The following is a 17824-nucleotide window of genomic DNA, read 5'->3' as shown; positions in this document are numbered from 1 at the left end:
ATGAGCAGGGAATCGTAGAGCGATGTGCCAAATCGGTCAGACATCGCTGTGACGTCCATTTTGAAGGCTTCTCTCTACTTCCTGTCATCACACGAGTAGGACATAATCACACATGGATGCTCAATGCTGATCTGGGGAAGTCATCTCAGGCCAGAAGTATCCGAAGACGAAAATTGACGCAAGCCTACTTTCAATAATCTCTTCAATTGAAGTAACTACTCAACAGCCACGCAGACAAATTGATCTAACAACTACCATACTTCCGACTCAACGATTCCCCAGACAAACAAACAAATAAACAAAAGCAACCAAATAACACCACCCACAAAAAAAAGAAAGAAAAAGAAAAACAATTCGAACCCATCTCCGCCGATCAGACACAGCCTCCCCCACAAGAACTAACATCCACACCTCCATTCCTTCCGACCCTCAGACCGCCCTTGAACCGTCTTTTACGCCCGATCACGGTAGATCATGAATATCACATACATCCTGACACCGCTCTTATCCTCCGTCCACCCCTACCTCAATTCAAAAAAAATCTACTAGTCCCTTCGGCTTCGGGAGAATAAAGACGTCAAGAATCAACTATTGAAATGGTCAGAAGAAATGCCGATAGACATCACATACGCCGCACCAGCCACACATCTCCCCCACCCTTGCTAACCCACTTCCAACAAATCCAACGACATCTTTCCATGCGGCGCAGCAAACGAAAAGCCAAAGAAGCAATTGATATCTACGAGGACATAATATCGGCGGTGAGTTAGCCCATCATTTACAATCGCTAGCTTGCTCGTTTTGTTCTTGTGTCGAGCTTCCGGTGAGTATGGCAGTGCGGTGAATGTGGCGCAGCAATCGTGAAGTACTTGCATGCATGTATGCTATCGGATGAGGACGAAAAGGAGGAAATTATGAGGTCCTACGTCCGAATTTGTCTAATGGGTTAAGCGACCTTGTCGTCTTTTCGTGATTTGAGGCAGAACTGGAGATATGTTGATGCCTGGCGTGATGTAGCTTGATATGGAGAATGGGCGGTCGAGTGGGTCCTTGTTGTGGGAAAAGCTGGGCGGACACCTTCATTATCATGAGTGCTCATGTGGGGAGGTTCACCGACTTCATGTCGAATGATTGTGCGGGAGATTCCGCATAGGATGAGGCATTAGATGGTGCCTGGTTTTAGGTATGCTGGTTTGAATGCTGACGATGGAGATGCAAGTTCGGGGGCATTTTGAGGAGCAAACCCGGTGGGATCGTATGAAAGGAGAGATGTATGGTAGGAATTTACTTTGGAAGTACGAGCGATTGCGATTTGAATCTAAGAGAATTGATCACTATTTTCTAGGACGATTGATATTTGGTGACAAGTTGGTTGAGATATCTTGAGTTATTCTATTACCTTACAACAGTGTGTCCAAAATAGCTTGATCGTTTTGATGATACCATACTAAAATCACTTTGTTTTGATCCCACTTATATCGCTCTAGGTAATGCTTCTTCAACGTTTCCCTTGATCCAAGACAGCGATCAAATCCTGTTGTTGGAATTTGGATGCTGAAACCAAATATCTTTGTCTCCCGTCGCGTCACCGTTGGGATCCTATATTCGTGACGCCTTTTACTTCCAATACTGGTGCTATAAACAGGTAAATTAAGTAAATCCAAGATTCATACCCGTACATCCAGATCGTACTTATCAGGTTCGTAGAAAACTTCGTAGAAATACATGATTTCTGCCTTAGGGATCGGACCTTTGTCAAATTGGTCTGTTGCGCGAAGTACTGGTCGATGTATATCATTATGACACTGTCACACTTCCTTGATCCTGATATGCTTTGCGACTTCTTCTTCGAAGGTAGTTTGAGAATTAGCAAAAAGCCAGTGTATTATTTGACAGTTGCGAGATGGAGCAATGGAGACGAGACAGCGGAGTCGCTCAGCTCCTCTGTTCCTCGGCTGCAATACTCAGAAGAGGTTTAGAGAAGACACAGGCAATATGATTGAGACTTTATTGATCGCAATTGGGCGATTGTATCACATCTCAAGATACCGAATCACTTTCAAACACATTCAGCGTGTATATTTGCCGATGGTCAATCGAATGAGCATTTCAATTGAGAACCGGAGTGTACATATCCCATTATACTTTTTATCAAATGCTAATGGGATGCAATATTGATCGATTTCAAACATAAAATGCACCTGGAGCATTGAACTGTTACATTGTTTCGCTAATCAGAGATCTAGACTTCAGAGGAAATATTTTAAGAATGGAGTGAAGAAGCATTGAGCATATTTAAGTCGTCACGTACCTTACTTCATATGTTAGAAAGAGGTACGTAACTCAACATCAGAGCAGTTATGTACCAATTTCGGGTGACTAGGAGCATAGACCTTAATTTCATCATATATCAAGAGCTCGCAGCAAATCCACCGCGTACATCTAGGCTCTACTTTGACAATAGCTTTTGAGTACAATTCGTTTTAAAATCGTATGAAAAGACTCATCCTAGAAAAGGGAGATATACTTGATCACCAAGTAAGAAGTTGTAATGCTCTTGATTTCGGTTAGGGGTGTTCATTCATGTTGATCGTGATGATCAAGTACGACTTCACTTGTTTTTTCGAACCTACAGCTTTGATTGCAAAATAGAAGATCCCTGATATCCCATTTTTTTCATGTTCAACATTATGTTCGAGGAGCCACTAAGGTACTTCGAGATCAATTAGATTTAGCATGTCACTGCTGAATTCAATGATACGATATATACCAGGACAAGTGCATGGCTGTCTTGTCCATGGTCGGATATCTTTGCGACGATACCCAAATTCGGTCCTTTATAACCTGGACATGGTCAGAGTCAACAAGCATAGCAACAAGGAGTAGATATAGGGCATTATCGGATAGAATACGTACACAGATACGCATACTTTTTCCAAGGACAACTTTCAATTCCCATCGGTTCGAGGTCGCGGGCTCTGGCAATTTGTCAAGAGATGGAAGCACATAGTCATCACCGTTCAACACGACCCATGTAATCCAATCTGGAAAAGGCAACAAAGATTTTATATTTGCTTTTGCACCACTCCCGAAGAAAATGGAAGCCCCCCCGCATATCACCAACAACCAGCCAATCTCGGAGGCGGGGGAGAATGCACGAGGGGCTCCCCAACCGGACTTCGGGATCGAGCCCCTCGCAGTTTCCAAGCTTTCGTGTAACCTTCACGGCAGAAGTCGCGACCATATATAATATCATGCGATAGCCATTACACGTAGCAAGTTTGGTTTTCACATTTGATATCTAGATAGATCTTGCAGCGGCACTTCATCTACGCTTTGCTTCATCTAGAAAGCTCCTACGACAGCTAGAAATCAATCACAAGATAATCAGTCAACATGGCTCACGTCGGCGCTCTTCCCAAGATTAAGCGCTACGTGACAGCACACAACAAAGAAGGCAAAGCGATCTTTAGTGACAAGTTCGACGATGAAAGCACCATGAAGCCAAACGATGACGGCATAGCGTTCGCACTGAGCTACACCACGAAGGGCTTCCCCGTCAGCATGGACGACGACGAAGATCTCCAAGTCTACGATAAATATCTAAACAGCGCCCCTGGCCTCGTTGTCTCAGGAGGCACAGTCCTTCGACACGTCGATATCCCACCCAAGACTGCATGTACCATGCATCGGACCGTGAGCTTGGATTACGGCGCGGTGATAGAGGGAGAGGTCGAGCTGCTCTTGGACAGCGGGGAGAAGCGTATCATGAAGAGAGGCGATGTTGCTATTCAGCGCGGGACGATGCATCAGTGGATCAACAACAGTGAAACGGAGTGGACGAGAATGCTGTTCGTCCTGCAAGAGAGCAAGCCGCTCAAGGTTGCGGGGGAGACGTTCGGAGAGCATTTGGCGGGTATGGCAGGTGTGCGATCGTCGGATTGACCCTAGAGGAAGGGTGAGTGGAGTATGGCAATTTTCCAGATATGATCATTGAGTATCGAACGTATATCGAGACAAATGGCCGTTGGGCAGGTATATCATGAGTGCGAGCGCGGGGAACTTCTCGTAGAAATGAATACGAAATTGGCGTTGATTCCTTTGCCAAGACCGAGCTAGTGCCTGTCATCTCACCAGGCACGAATATAATGTTGCATGAATGAACAAAGAACAGATTTACATGTGGCTGAATTCGGCTTGGAGACGAACCTAGCCTTGGTACTGGGAAGAAACGACCGTCCCAAAATGTAAATGCTGAGTCGTTGTCCTCCCGAAGAACAATAGTAGCGAATTTTGCCAATCCCCACCTCACGAAAGCCTTGTTCACAAACTCACGAACAAACACCCATCCAGATTCCTTTGAAAGTCAGCATAGTAGACACCAGATTTAAAGAATCATGGCCGCCGAAGACTCTTCGGCACCGCCATCTGCTCGGTTTGAAGAGGTTCTTACCATCTCGAACCGGATCGAAGAGTTATCAAATTCTGAAAACGAGTACGAGGAAATGGGGACAGTCGCCAACGAACATGAGTCCGCAAATATCGCGTTCATCAACAGCATAACTGTACCTATACGAGATAAGTTTCAGACCGAAACGTCTATGGTCCAGGATGACACTCTGGGAGAAGTGCTTCTCTTCCTAGAGGGCAATCCTAATGACTTTCCCCTCAACAACTTCGGCCTCCCACAACTTCAACGGGCCAAACACAAGAGCTTTCTGGAGAAAGCTATTGGCGACTATGAACCTCATATGGCACCTCTTGATGCGGCACGGCCATGGTACACATATTGGAGTTTGCAAGGACTATCGGCCTTGGGCGAGGATGTAAGCACATACAGAGACCGGTATGTTCCACTTAGTTCTTGGCTCTATTTCTAGTACTCAGAATTTCTTGGGCAGTAATTAGAATAGAGCAAACATTGGATGAGCTGACCAAAATCCATAGAGTCATAGCTACATTCAAACAATGCCAACACCCCGAGGGTGGATTTGGTGGAGGCTACGGTCATCTTCCGCATCTGGCAGCAACGTATGCGGCAACTCTCAGCATCGCTATGGTTGGTGGAGAAGCAGCGTATGAGTGTATCAATCGCAAGGCTATGTGGCACTTCCTGGGCCGCATGAAGCAAGCCGATGGTGGATTCACGATGGCGCCTGGTGGCGAGGAAGATATTCGTGGCGCATTCTGTGCACTAGTTGCCATGTCACTATTGAACCTTCCACTCGAACTACCCCCAGATGCACCCGCGAGACAACAAGGACTCACTAATTTCCTTGACAATCTAGGGGACTGGGTGTCGAGGTGTCAGACATATGAGGGTGGAATTTCAGCAGCCCCTGGAAACGAAGCACATGGAGCCTACGCATTCTGCGGACTTGGATGTTTGTCAATCATGGGTCCTCCAAAGGAGACACTGAACAAGTATTTGGATGTCCCTAGCCTAATTCACTGCCTTTCGTCTCGACACTGCGCACCAGAGTGCGGGTACAATGGTCGTACCAATAAATTAGTCGACGGTTGCTACTCACACTGGATTGGAGGCTGCTGGGCTCTTGTCGAAGCAGCTGCCGGGAAAGGTCTCTGGAATCGTGGAGCACTTGGCCGATATATCCTTTCAGCTGCACAGTTCAAGAAAGGTGGCCTGATTGACAAGCCAGGCAAGAGACCAGATAGTTACCATACATGCTACAACCTATCAGGACTGAGTGCTGTTCAGCACGAATACGTCTTCGACGAGGATGTGAACAGCGATATAGGGCAGGATAACTTGGGAGCACCTTTCCACTGGAAGGCAGAGAAGCAGGTGGAAGAAGGAAAGGTCTGGGGCGATGAGGACGTGGTTGCAGAAACCCACCCCGTCTTCGTCATACCCAGCCAGGCTGCTACAGATTGCAGGAAATACTTCGAGGCAAATCCGGGTTTCTGATTGAATCTACATTTTTGAGATAGCAACATTGGGTCTGATTGCAACGCAATGTTGAGGATAGGAACTTAACACGTATAACATGCGACAATCGTATGATACCATTTCTCATGATTCCAATTGGCATTTCTTTCAAACTATGTACCCGCATGGTTTTATAGAATCGGTTGGTCCAGAATCATTGATTACATTTTGCACCGTACGCTCATTGCAAGTCCATGTAAAGCATAATTGGCGGGGCCTCAATAATCTGCTTCAAGAGCTTCTTGATCTCTACGTGTGCCGTGCACTCGTTGTCGTAGAAGTCCATGTCCGCTTTCGACTCGAAGACCGTGCGGGCCACCAACGTAATGCCCTGGCGGCGCGGGTCATCGTGTGTGGGCGAGGCCTGAGCTTGTTGTATGTATTGTTTCCCATCCTGCATGCACCCGTTAGGACGTTGTTCGCCTCTGGAGGTCAAGCTGCACCAGCTAGTCTCGCGGCATGTCTCTTTTCATGTCTGGAGTATCAAGAACCTAGCCAATGGTGGAGGATACCGCTCTTCTCCACAAGGACCTGCAAAGCCTCGACATGTCGCCTAAAAATGGAGAGGGGATTCGTGCAACGCAAAGGCAGCAGTTTCGTCAACAAACGACGCGCAAGGTGCACAATACGCTCCTCCCATCATCGACGACTACGACGCAATACATGACGGGAAGCAGAATTAGAAATCTAGATGACTCGACATAAAGACCTAACACGGGACGGAGCGAATGGTGAGGGTTTCTGGTGCGTGATAGGAAAGTCCCGACCTGCATATGCTGCAGAGCGATTGCCACTACAATCGTGATATCGCCTCAATCCCCATGCATAACGGCCTGGGGCCCCCAAGAGTCCCGCGGGAATCGAAGAAAAGGACAGTAATGGATCGAGCTCACCTTCAATGCATCTTGAGTCAATGTCGAATACTTCTTGATAGCTTCCTGTACGTTTGCAGGGTCAGGGATCTTGAAGAGGGTCAGGCGGGCGATCTTTGGCATTGTGAGGTTTGTGGCTTGCAGCTTGAGGGATCAGACAGATGAGGATGAATTGACCAAACGCCAGAGGCAAAGGACTAAAGATCAAAAGTGAAGAAATGATTCGATTCAGATGAGATTCTGAACGAGGGATTGTTATTCAAGTTTAATGGCTGTATGTGGATGTTCACGGCAGCGGGTCATAAGTTGGAGAAATGGGTAGCTTCGGATGTGAGGGGAGCCACAACGTCGGCAATTCAAAGGACTGCCATGAAGCTTCTCGGAGAATTAGTGGCAGTATGGAAGGGGGAATCTGAACACATAGGAACAGAAACAGACGTTGATAAATGTGGCAGTTTTAGACCGGTCATCATCCGATGTCTATTGGGGATTTCAATGGGGGTTATTCTCATCTCAACCTTTGTAGGGGTTGAGCAAGTACGGTGTACCTCCATCTATCTAGGTACCTAGGTACATGCCTAGGTATTTTCCGGATTGGGCGTGAGTTCGGAGGCGGGACAACAACACTACAAAAGGTGGAGACTCGACATCAAGACCTCGGTCACACAGCAGACGTTGAGCCCACGGCACGAGCGGACTGAACGAACGCAGTACTCCGTAACTCGTACTGCATGTATACACACGGTAAATGATGGAGGACCACCGGCCCTCGCGACCCTGGTGTATCCATCCATTCCTTGCCCAGTCGTGCCAGTCTGCCGCAGCACGTCTCACAAGGCTGAAGAGGAGGTCGCGGGAGCTCGTGGTTGGAGAGCTGAACCAGTGGGCCGTCTCTGTTGTCATCTCTATAGCCGGAATCAGGCCGATTCGAAGATGGCGAACGAATCTTAGGTTTGAGAGGCTAGCAGTCAAGAGGGCGCTGGGCGAGATATGAGAATATGGTCATGGCATTCTCTGTGGCCTTGCAACCAGAACAGCGACACTGCAATTGACAGTAGTCTAGTGGCATGACGGCCGAAACACAAACTACCTTCTTGCACCGCTTTCGATTTTTTCTGTCTGGTCTCAACGAAAGATTCTTAAGAGGATAGTCCTTCGTCTTAGGAGGGGCCAGCTATTGACACGCCGGCGTCAGCTCACCGCCTTTCTCCTCAGCAAAATGCAACGATTGCGGATACCGCCAGTGGGTAGTCGCCTGTGTCGCGCGTCGAAGGGGGAAAGAACGTGCATCCCGTAGTGGAGAATTATGGGAAATGGGAAATGGAGAATGGTGAGGATTGAATCCCAGCGTCGTTCAAGGTTGCTCGAAGATATTTCATTTTCGAGACACCCGGTACCAATGGCATCGCTCGATCACGAGATAATCCTCACCTTTCATTGGTGATCTATATTCTTCTATGGGTATCACATTTGCAATAACGTAGACATTGTCTACTCATGGCGCGACTTTTCGCCCATTGCATCCCCATCCCATCCCATCGCATCCTGATGTACGTCAGTCGACACGCTCTTTATCCAGCGGGGGACTGATTGCCCAATGCTGTGGCCATCCCGCTGCAATTATTATGCTCCCGCATGCATCAAATCATTGATGCCCCGCGTCTTGCTAGCCGTCTCCCAAGACATTGGACCGACGCCAAAGGCCCATCTCCTTGTACATGTACGTACATGCTATAAGTCCTTATGTACCGACCCTCGTCAGAATTCGCCGTGAGCCTATCGTCCCTTCGCGATCCGGACCACTGCTCCACTGCACCATGCAGTCCCCTCCGTGGAATCCAAAGAAGCTATTCTCAATAATCAATCATACACTCAAAGGGAATGATCCATATCGAACGGTCGGCGGTCTGCTACGGTCTGCGACCTACTGTTTGGGGTGTACGGTCTCCGTCGCCGGATCTTGAGGCTACGATAAGCTGCCTCGCATCCAATTCTGATAGGTACGAATGTATGTACTACAGTAAATACTGTGTGCATTATGCCGAGCTACTCTCAGCAAGTCCGTAAAGCAGTTCAAAGCAGCTAAAGGCTTCGTCATGCGAGGTCCGCTAACTATCTATTACATCGTATCGTACCGTTGCACCAAGGCTGTATGGCCATATGTGGAACCCTAGCGATGCTTCGAAACTTGAATTGATGCCTCGTCTTCATCTGCCGTTCATCGTACATTTCCTGTACATACAGTGGTGTTCTGCTTTGATCTGAGCCATCCCCCGTATTCATAATCAAAGTCATTCGCCTTACACTCCCCTACCGTCTTCAAGCCGACTGTCAATGGTCAATGTGTCTAGATGCAAATTGCTTACGGCAAACGTAAACGGTAAAGCCTCTGTGTGTGGCGGTTAATGTACGTCGTATGTATGTACGGAGTATGTCTACACAGAGAGGAGCGAGGGGGGCCAAGTGAACAGGATAGGTAGGCAATGTGTATGAGTAGTATATGTACGGAGTATGCAGGTATGTGCAACGCGTTCGTTCGCCTGGCTGGACCCGGGCCTTGAACAATCAATCTATCAAGGATCGACTTCGCTTTCCCCCTTCTCTTCTCCAGATCCCAAAAGTTCGTTCCAGGGACCCTCGTCATTTCTCGCTTGGTCCCAGCTCCGTTCGCCAAGGCCCTTCCTTTTCTTACTCCTGCTCTTGCATCTTTGCAGGGTAAGGGTAGGCAAACTATACTACACTCCACTGCACACTACACTCCACCTCATATGGCACAGTGCCTGCCCGCACCTATTCACCTCACAGATACGCAATCGACACATTCTGGAGCCATCGAGCCATCGAGAGATGTGCTCAGACGTGCTCCACAACGGCGATTCATGCTTGCGAGCATGCCTTACAGCTAACAGCCGTTGGTCCTCACCCCTTCTGGAGGTTGGCGCAGATAGTAAAGTATCAAGCGTCGCCAGCTCACCATGCATACAGGAGCTCGGTTGTCCAGGGTGCAACGACATTCGGATGGGTAACACCAACCCCGTTCTATCCTAAACCCTCGATTCCAGCAATCAAATCAATTTGCCTTGTGTTCTCTTCGATCCTGTCGCCAGGAATCCGCCTGTTGTTCCTGGTGTGACGCTCTTCCACTTTCAAGCCACCATGCTTTGCTCTACGCCCGCTTTTTTCTTCCCACGATAGCGTGTCACCAGTAAATTCCTTCTCCTTCACGCGCGACTCCCGCGCTGTCTTCACTTGCTACCAGACCAGACCAATTCGAAAAATCCGTTCTTCTCTCTTATGCATGGTGGCAAACAGCGGGCAAAGCCTGTTCTCTACTTTCGTCCTCGATGGAGCACACTTGCCCGCTTTGCTCGTAGTCCAGGACAATGGCCATATGTATACCTTTCCAGTCGTCCTGCCAAGGCCCTTATATAGCAATCTGGGTTCACGGAATCCTCGACAGGGCTTGCAGCAATTGACGTTGCGCTGCTTTGCTACTCCTCTTCTTCCTCTTCCTGTTCCTCCTCCCCCTCCGCTTCCAATCTGTGCATTAGTGGGCCCCGCCCTACGTTCAACCAGTGTACGGGACTGCTTGTTGGATTCAATGCATCCTCCCTCTATCGCCGTGCCCAGGACGCAGTACTGCTACACTCGTCCGTTATGCTTCCCCTTCAGGCGCCTAAAGGTGCCGATCTAAACGCCGGATACAGCCTTTGATGAACGGGCCACAAGGTATCCCGATCCTCCAGCCGTCTATCACGCTACTGCTGCAGTAAAGTGGCGAACCCAGATGATGTGCACTCTCGCGAAGACCGGTGAGCTGTGCCTTTTGGAGTTTGGATCTCTCTGCTAGCCAAACCCTGGAACCATATCTTCCACTGGCGAAAACGCACGCCAACACATCACTATGGGTCTCTGCTACAGAGCCGCAAGAGAGTCCCGCATAGTGTTCATTTCTAGATGTCCAATTGCCCTCGGATCCTAACGCCGGGCGAACTTTGACGCGGGTGCATAACCTAAGATTGCTTGCTGCTCTCGGCTGCCGCAATAAATTACACTTCATCCCACGGCAGAGGGGCCCATATGTCCACCCCCATCCCCCAACCCTCTTTCTGCAGGCCAACTCACTCTCCCTTGCTGTTGTTCATACTTCGATAGTTGCTGTTCACCACCAGGACAGCTGTCACTTCTCACATTGGTAGCTGTCAAGTCTACATACGTGCTCGCTGTCGTACAACAGCAGCCACGATTACCGTACCGGGTCTGATATTCTCGCCACCAACAGGCACTTGCCAGTTCAGCAACCAAATTCTCCCCTACGTCTTCCCCTTGAGATCTACCTGTTCGCATTCCAAGGGCCTTTAATTGCATCAATTGGTTCCATTCGTCCACGTCAACAACTACAACACCATGTTCTATGTTATGTACCTTACAGGTAAGGCCTCAATCAATCCCATGCCCCACGGAACTAGTGCCCTAAGCCTGGATTGCATGCTCATCTCAGCATCAACGGGCTAGTAGTCGAAGCAATCGGTGTTGGACCGTAATCAGGAACGGTTTGCCGCCTCTTTCTGTAAGGCTGGCACACCGGTTACCGTCCTACCGGATGTTGACTGCGAGTGTTCTTGGGACGTTCCAGGGGGGGACCGGGGAGTGTTGATCTTCGTTGTTCATACACTGACGGACATCAGGTCTTTGCCAGCGTCGTCACTGGCCCGATCCTCTCTTCCAGACGTTCCGGACTCGTTACGGCTATGGCTGCACTGTTCGGGTGAACAATCGGGAGTACTCAACTGATGTCGAGTACGAGACCGACGAGCTCGCGAAGAACGCTGCCGCTACCCGTGCCTACATGATCTGCAGGAACTTCTCTGTCAATGACGGCATGTATCCCGGCCAACGCCCCGGACAGGGTGGCCTCGTCCAGGGACTTCCAGTGGCCATTGGGACGGGTAGGAGGAACACCTGTTCGTCCAACGACTTCGATAGCGTCAGCTCCTCCAGCGGGGATACGAGCCCCAGGGGTAGTGACTGCGGCCTCGATGCAGAGAGATCCGACCGTAGAACCAGCAATGCCTCGGCGTCGACCACGACCTGTTATTGCGGCCGTGGGACTGTCCGTGCATATGAGCGATGCACATCATGCCTGCGTGATGCCGGCTATAGAATCTAGATGGCGGTATTCTGATTTCCAACGCATACAACGTTATGCACGATTCCTTCAATGGACTGCAGGAAAACAAAAAAGGCGGAAACGACATGAACACCTTTACGAACCAAAAGACTTGACGGGCTCAGGCTCAGCGATACCACGATTTGTTACGATTTGCATTATGATTAGCTTTTAACGATATTACGAAAGCCCGCATTTAACGACTTCCGAGCTCTCTATTTCATCTCCTTCTTTCTTTGGCGCGGCTCTATTCTCATTTACCTCCAAATGACGGTGGCACGCACATGAACGTTCACGCCCCTCATTCAGGCCTTCTTCATCACAGGGTGACAAGCATAGCGATGGCATTGAAGCGTTTAGCGACTTTATTATCGGGTGGAACAACTGTCCTTTTTCCTGCTCAGACTGCAAGCTTTTACGGCTCATGACCTGCCAACTTCTTTCTTCTTCTCCTATTGATGAACGAATTGAAGATAATGATTATGATGCGTCTCGAACTTTTTGCGCATATTTCACGGCTCCCCTATCCAACAGACTGGATTCTATTATACTGCGTTTTTGAAACCTACTTCGTTTTCCTGAGATCATACGGCCTGGATATTTCGGTTTAACGAATCCTCTTGAATCAAATGCTGGAATTTGTTGCTATGAAATCCTCTTGACAATGGCTTGAGAAGCCGTCACTGATGACCGACGTGTGACACCGTGAGTGGTTGTTAACGCATGCAGGTCCAACCAATGAATGCCGTGGGCGGCAGCGGGAACACCCTCTTGCATTGCACGAGGCTTGTACCGCCTGCAAGAGTGCGGCGATGGGGCATGGCTGTAGCACGAGCTGTGCCACACCACATCCAGATATATGGGCTTCATGATCGCCAATTGATTGCGGAGGATAACGGAGCAGAATCGTATATCCTTGGTAATTATCTGCGGAAGTTCACTAGTTCAATTATACATGATGTCCAAATCGACTAGGTATTCTAGGAACGATACACCCGCTCCATCAAACGACAACATACTACCTCCGCATGATTCCTTCGTCTCAGCAACTCAAACAAATGGACAGCTTTCAATTGATATGTGCGTCTCTTTTATCGGAATGACAAATCATGGCCGTGCAGCCTTCTCCCAGTCTGTCTTCGCTTGATTCTCCAGAACGGCCTCGTTGCACCAAGAGTCTTATAGTCGATAACAAGCTCACCTGCCTTCACTACACTCAGAGTATCCGAATGACTTTTGCCAAATAATATCAACCAAAGGGATACAATGAGACACATTGTCCGGTCGATCTTTCTTTGGAAATGCCTCTGCACTTACATTCGAGGCCAATACAGGGCCATTACCCTTAACATAAATATCAGTGCAAACATTGACATCCTTTCCTCGAATATGTCGCGAAAAGTGCTAGCGTCGAACGAGGTGTGTAAGGGCACTTTACGATCGACGCTAGTCTCTTTCCCACCGAGGGAAGCTTCAGTGACGTCGTTGATATTTTGTCGAACGAAGAAATATACTTGACCTTGCCTTTCAACACCACCTGGCATCTCGCATTTTTCACTATCTGCTAAATACGAGGATAGACAAGATAAAACAGGACGCATTCGAGGGGAGCGTGCGAAGAAAAACTGCATTGCGGTCTTCCACTCACGTTGGACGAGTACCTTGAAGCCTTGATTATTTTATTCATATTACGAGAAAGAGATAGATGATAAGAGGAGCCCGGAAGTGGTGTTTCGATATGGGGTCGTCGTCTGTTGTCAAGAACGGGGCAAGCGGGGGGAGGATGTCGTATGCCTCTGCTGCTGTTGGTGATACGAGTGGGAGCAGTGGACCACAAAGAGAAAACGAGAATGAGCATAACGTTTCGACGAAGAAGGAGAAAATAAGATACTATAAGAGCACCCACGCACCGAATTACCCAAGCAGACAACGTAGCGATGGACCAAATCACGCATCAAAAACGCGAACTCACCATCACCATCGTAACCAACACCACCACCACCACCACCACCAAAACCCACAACCACGACAACACCCCGACCAAACGAACAAACCCTCAACGACCAATTCCTTCCACAGGCCCAACACCGCCAACCCAGAACCCCACGTCTACGTCCTCACCCTCCGCCTAACCCCGAGCATCTCCGACCCCATGTCCTCCCTCCGCACCACCTACTTCCCAGCCCACCTGAACCGCACGCCAGCGCACCTGACCATCTTCCACGCCCTCCCGGACTCCCACATCGACTCAATAGAATCCACGCTTCGCGCCGTGGGCGACTCCACGCCCGCATTCCCCGTCTCCGCCGGCGCAGTGTTCCGCATGCGCCGCGGCGTGGGCGTGAGGCTGGGCGACGGGATAGGCCAGGCTAGGACGTTGCGCGGGGCGTTGAAGCGCGAGTGGGAGGGCTGGCTCAGCGAGCAGGATAGGGGGGGTTGGGTCCCGCATTGGACGGTCATGAATAAGGTTGATGGGGAGGAGAGGGTACAGGAGGGGTTGGAGGGGACGAAGGAGGCTCTTGGGAGGGAGGAGGTCAGGGGGATGGCGACGGGGTTGGAGGTCTGGAGGTACGATCGTGGAAGGTGGGTTTGGAGAGCGGAGTTTGAGTTTCGGGGGGAGTAAGTGATGGGGTTGAAGGAGGTGGAAAGTGTCTGCTTTGTGCAAAGATCGCGAAAGTGTCTCCATATCGCAGGGATGATAAGACATCCGTCTAAACATGAGAGTATCACGAGCTGTATAACGGAGCATATACCGCAGAGCAACTATCGAAAAGACAAGACCAATACCTGAATTCGTATTCCGTCCTCAATTACTCAATTCTCTCATGGGAGGGGGAGAGAGTTTGGTTTTAGAAAGCGAACTTCAAAGGAAGATCATCTCTAAGAAAAAAGGACGGAGCTGGAAATAGAAGGAAAGAAGTACAATGAACATATAGAGATGATAGATATCGATAATTTAACCAGAAGAGCGTTGTTGTGTACATACATACATACATACATACATACATACATACACACCCTCTCACACGCATGTCCCTATTAATAAATCAGAGTATAAGCAAGCGGTAGACCGCTATATACATCTCCCTCTTGATCACATCAAAACCTCGTACTGAACCTCACCCTCCCCTCCACCTCCCCTAACCTAAACACACGCAGTCAAGTACATACCCAGACACCCACGTAACCCAACATCACGAAACCCTACCCTACATCTCAATTCCCCCCATGAAAAGAAGCACAAATTCGCATACTCCGCTAAGACACACACACACACCTCTCCTTACAACTCCCCAAAAAAATCCCCACTATACAGTCCGAGGTAGGGGAGGACAATACGTACAAAAGCATACAAGGGGCTATTAAGAAGAACAGCAGCAGTGCAGAACACGGTTTAGCGCCACTACCTTCGACACTTTTTCTCCCCTGCCTGTGTTTGTTGCCTCATTGAGGATGTTTAATGGGGCTTGGGTCATGGGTCATGGGTCATGGGGTGTTACGACTATTGGGGTTTTCGTACGAGGATGGGAGTTAAGGCTATAGGGCTGAGGCGAAGCGAGGTGAGGTGAGGTGAGGCGGAGGCGGGAGGACAGATGCGCGGTACGCACCTGGGATGCTGGGGAGAGGTGTGGGGATGATGATGTGGTTGTTGTTACATGGTGGACGGATTGGATATACGATGGTGTTGGGTTTGGTGGCGGAGGATGGCACGATGGGATGGGGTGTTCTTGGAGGGAGTTGTTGTAGGGGTTTAGAAGTTAGAGAGGTGAGGATTATCGGGGTTGATGGTTGTGTCCGAGAGGTGGAAGGTACATTGATTGTCAGAGATATTGGAGAAAGAGGGTGTTAACGTTGGTTGTGGTGGTGGTCACAAAATGTGTAAATTCCTACGTGTCGCGAATGCAACTGTGGCATGAGACAAGGCCGATGGTGATGGTGGTGACGCTGTACCATCAATTCCCAGCTTCCATCAGGATTGCAGACGTACGCTGACAAGTCGATTGATGGATTTACGGTTCCGATAATCTTCTTCGGGGCATTTGGTAAGGCTGAAAAATCACGTCGGATGAGGATCAGGTCAGGTCCAGTCCGTAGCATGATTGTGTTGTCTGTATCGCAGGTCCGTAAAATGTATGTACCTTGTAGTTGATTATTGATTTCTGGAAGGATGGCAAGATCGCCACCGTAGTGAGAAGGGAAAGGTGACGCGCGTTCTTTATTTGGAACAAACCATTGATGGAGGCACTGTTACATACGACTACGACAACGAGGCGAGGATACTGAGTTGACGTCCGTCTAAATCAATTCGCCGGGTGGATCCGGCATTATTCTTGTCGTTCGTCTAATTAGCAGAAGCGGTAGGACTAGGACTATTGTGAAACACCAAGCACGAGCAGTGGTATCGTGAACATGAGATCGCGGATCGCATTGTCTGTTTCTGGAGGAGATGGCATAAAGTTCTAATTCATTAAGCATTCGATGGGCGATTCGGCATATCGCTAAGGAGAGAATAGAAGTGATGATTCTCCTTGATAGTCTTCTTCTCCGAAAAGGGGTAATCTTCGATCTAAATAGTGGGTAGAAAAAGCTAACTATCAAGTAGAAGAGACAAAAATTAAAAAGAATTGTGGGTGAGTAGACAGCCACGGGCAAGCCACGACCAGCCACGTCATTGCTTGCCATATAGAAAAGTTAAATGAGATAAGGCTGTACTTGAGATGAATAGTGAACATTAGTGAATGCTGTACTGCATGTGCGCTGTGATGGGGATTTGGTAGGCGGCCATCATGTGACGGCGTTCCCCCACGTTACCGAACGGGCACGCGCATGCGGCTACGGGAAGGGGGAACCGAATTGTTCGGTCGCTTGTGATTCTCAGTGCAAGTGCAAGTGCAAGTGTGTATTTTGTCTGTAAAGACTAAAGAGATGTAGTATGGAGTAGCATCATTATTATTATTATTAGTATCATTAATAACTAGGGCATACGGAGTAGTGGTGGTGGTGGTGGTAGGAGAGGAGTCAAGTCCGGTGTATACGAGTACCATGCAGAATTGCATCCCCACGTGGACGGGAAAGGCGACGAGGCCAGGGTGTATACAGGTATGGCAGGGTAGTTAATATGGTAGGCGAGACGAGGCGGTGAATCGAGTCGCGGGGTTTAATGCTTGAAGGGAGAAGAGGAAGGAAATTTAGAATTATGGACTTGGTGAAACCGAGATCCGTGACCACAGTAGCAAGTAGCAAGTAGTTACCGTGTACAAGCAATGTAATGCGGGATATTATGGACGATACAGCGCGTGATGTTCGGAGAAATACTAAGAGGATATGGGACATTGGCCAATGAGGGAGTGAAGTAGAGGTGGGTGGATGAACGGATGGCAATACGATGTCACCCCAGGGCTGGAAGGACAGGCCAGCAGTGCAGGATCGAAGAGACAGAACAGAGGCGAGATCGTTTTTAAAATTAGGATGTCGGAGAGGAGAGTCGCAAGGGGGAGGTGGGATGTAATGTAATGTCAATGTTAGGGGTGGCGAGGGATGGATGAAATCGTGGATGATGATTTGCGCGTTCTTGTACGGAGTACCTGAGAGGAAGGATAAAAAAGAAAGGGAAAGAGGTCAGGTGTACATCCTGTGAGTGTATGTACTGCGTGGAGGGCGGTGGGTGATCATACTATAGTACCGTATACTACTCCTTTACTATGATGATGGCGAAATCTAAGGAAATAAAAGAACAATACACACTTGGCGGGGTGGTAGGCTTTGATTCTATTCTTGCATTACACGCAACCAAATGAACCGAACTAATTAATTCATGTTTGGTATGGAAAC

General features: G+C 48.9%; 6 protein-coding genes across 6 annotated transcripts; 5 read left to right on the top strand and 1 right to left on the bottom strand.

The window, feature by feature from the left end:
• The first annotated feature begins 3177 nt into the window (after window positions 1-3177).
• BU24DRAFT_6690 (uncharacterized protein) lies at window positions 3178-4127 on the top strand. Its single transcript, XM_033534516.1, has one exon. It carries the CDS (start codon window positions 3397-3399, stop codon window positions 3943-3945), a length of 549 nt encoding a protein of 182 aa, XP_033389027.1. The 5' UTR covers window positions 3178-3396; the 3' UTR covers window positions 3946-4127.
• A 1-nt stretch (window position 4128) lies between these two features.
• Window positions 4129-6030, top strand: BU24DRAFT_6653 (terpenoid cyclases/Protein prenyltransferase). The gene is made up of 2 exons (XM_033534513.1): window positions 4129-4846; window positions 4948-6030. The coding sequence occupies exons 1-2, from the start codon at window positions 4398-4400 to the stop codon at window positions 5927-5929; spliced, it is 1431 nt and encodes a 476-aa protein (XP_033389026.1). The 5' UTR covers window positions 4129-4397; the 3' UTR covers window positions 5930-6030.
• Window position 6031: 1 nt separating this feature from the next.
• On the bottom strand, window positions 6032-7253 carry BU24DRAFT_416375 (uncharacterized protein). The gene is made up of 2 exons (XM_033526438.1): window positions 6844-7253; window positions 6032-6344 (listed from the first exon to the last, which is right to left on the bottom strand). Exons 1-2 carry the CDS (start codon window positions 6943-6945, stop codon window positions 6132-6134), a joined length of 315 nt encoding a protein of 104 aa, XP_033389025.1. The 5' UTR covers window positions 6946-7253; the 3' UTR covers window positions 6032-6131.
• An 80-nt stretch (window positions 7254-7333) lies between these two features.
• Window positions 7334-8141, top strand: BU24DRAFT_416374 (uncharacterized protein). Its single transcript, XM_033526437.1, has one exon. It carries the CDS (start codon window positions 7571-7573, stop codon window positions 7814-7816), a length of 246 nt encoding a protein of 81 aa, XP_033389024.1. The 5' UTR covers window positions 7334-7570; the 3' UTR covers window positions 7817-8141.
• Window positions 8142-10873: 2732 nt separating this feature from the next.
• Window positions 10874-12082, top strand: BU24DRAFT_6522 (uncharacterized protein). The gene is made up of 2 exons (XM_033534500.1): window positions 10874-11254; window positions 11511-12082. The coding sequence occupies exons 1-2, from the start codon at window positions 11230-11232 to the stop codon at window positions 11990-11992; spliced, it is 507 nt and encodes a 168-aa protein (XP_033389023.1). The 5' UTR covers window positions 10874-11229; the 3' UTR covers window positions 11993-12082.
• Window positions 12083-13775: 1693 nt separating this feature from the next.
• On the top strand, window positions 13776-14615 carry BU24DRAFT_456731 (uncharacterized protein; the record flags this gene model as incomplete). The annotated part of the gene is made up of 1 exon (XM_033531470.1): window positions 13776-14615. One exon carries the CDS (start codon window positions 13776-13778, stop codon window positions 14613-14615), a length of 840 nt encoding a protein of 279 aa, XP_033389022.1.
• Window positions 14616-17824: the final 3209 nt, after the last annotated feature.

The sequence above is a fragment of the Aaosphaeria arxii genome, assembly GCF_010015735.1.
Source record: "Aaosphaeria arxii CBS 175.79 unplaced genomic scaffold BU24scaffold_1, whole genome shotgun sequence".
NCBI classification, from domain to species: Eukaryota; Fungi; Ascomycota; class Dothideomycetes; order Pleosporales; genus Aaosphaeria; species Aaosphaeria arxii.
Note: the sequence above shows the minus strand (reverse complement) of the source record. Positions and strands in the feature narration are given on the sequence as shown.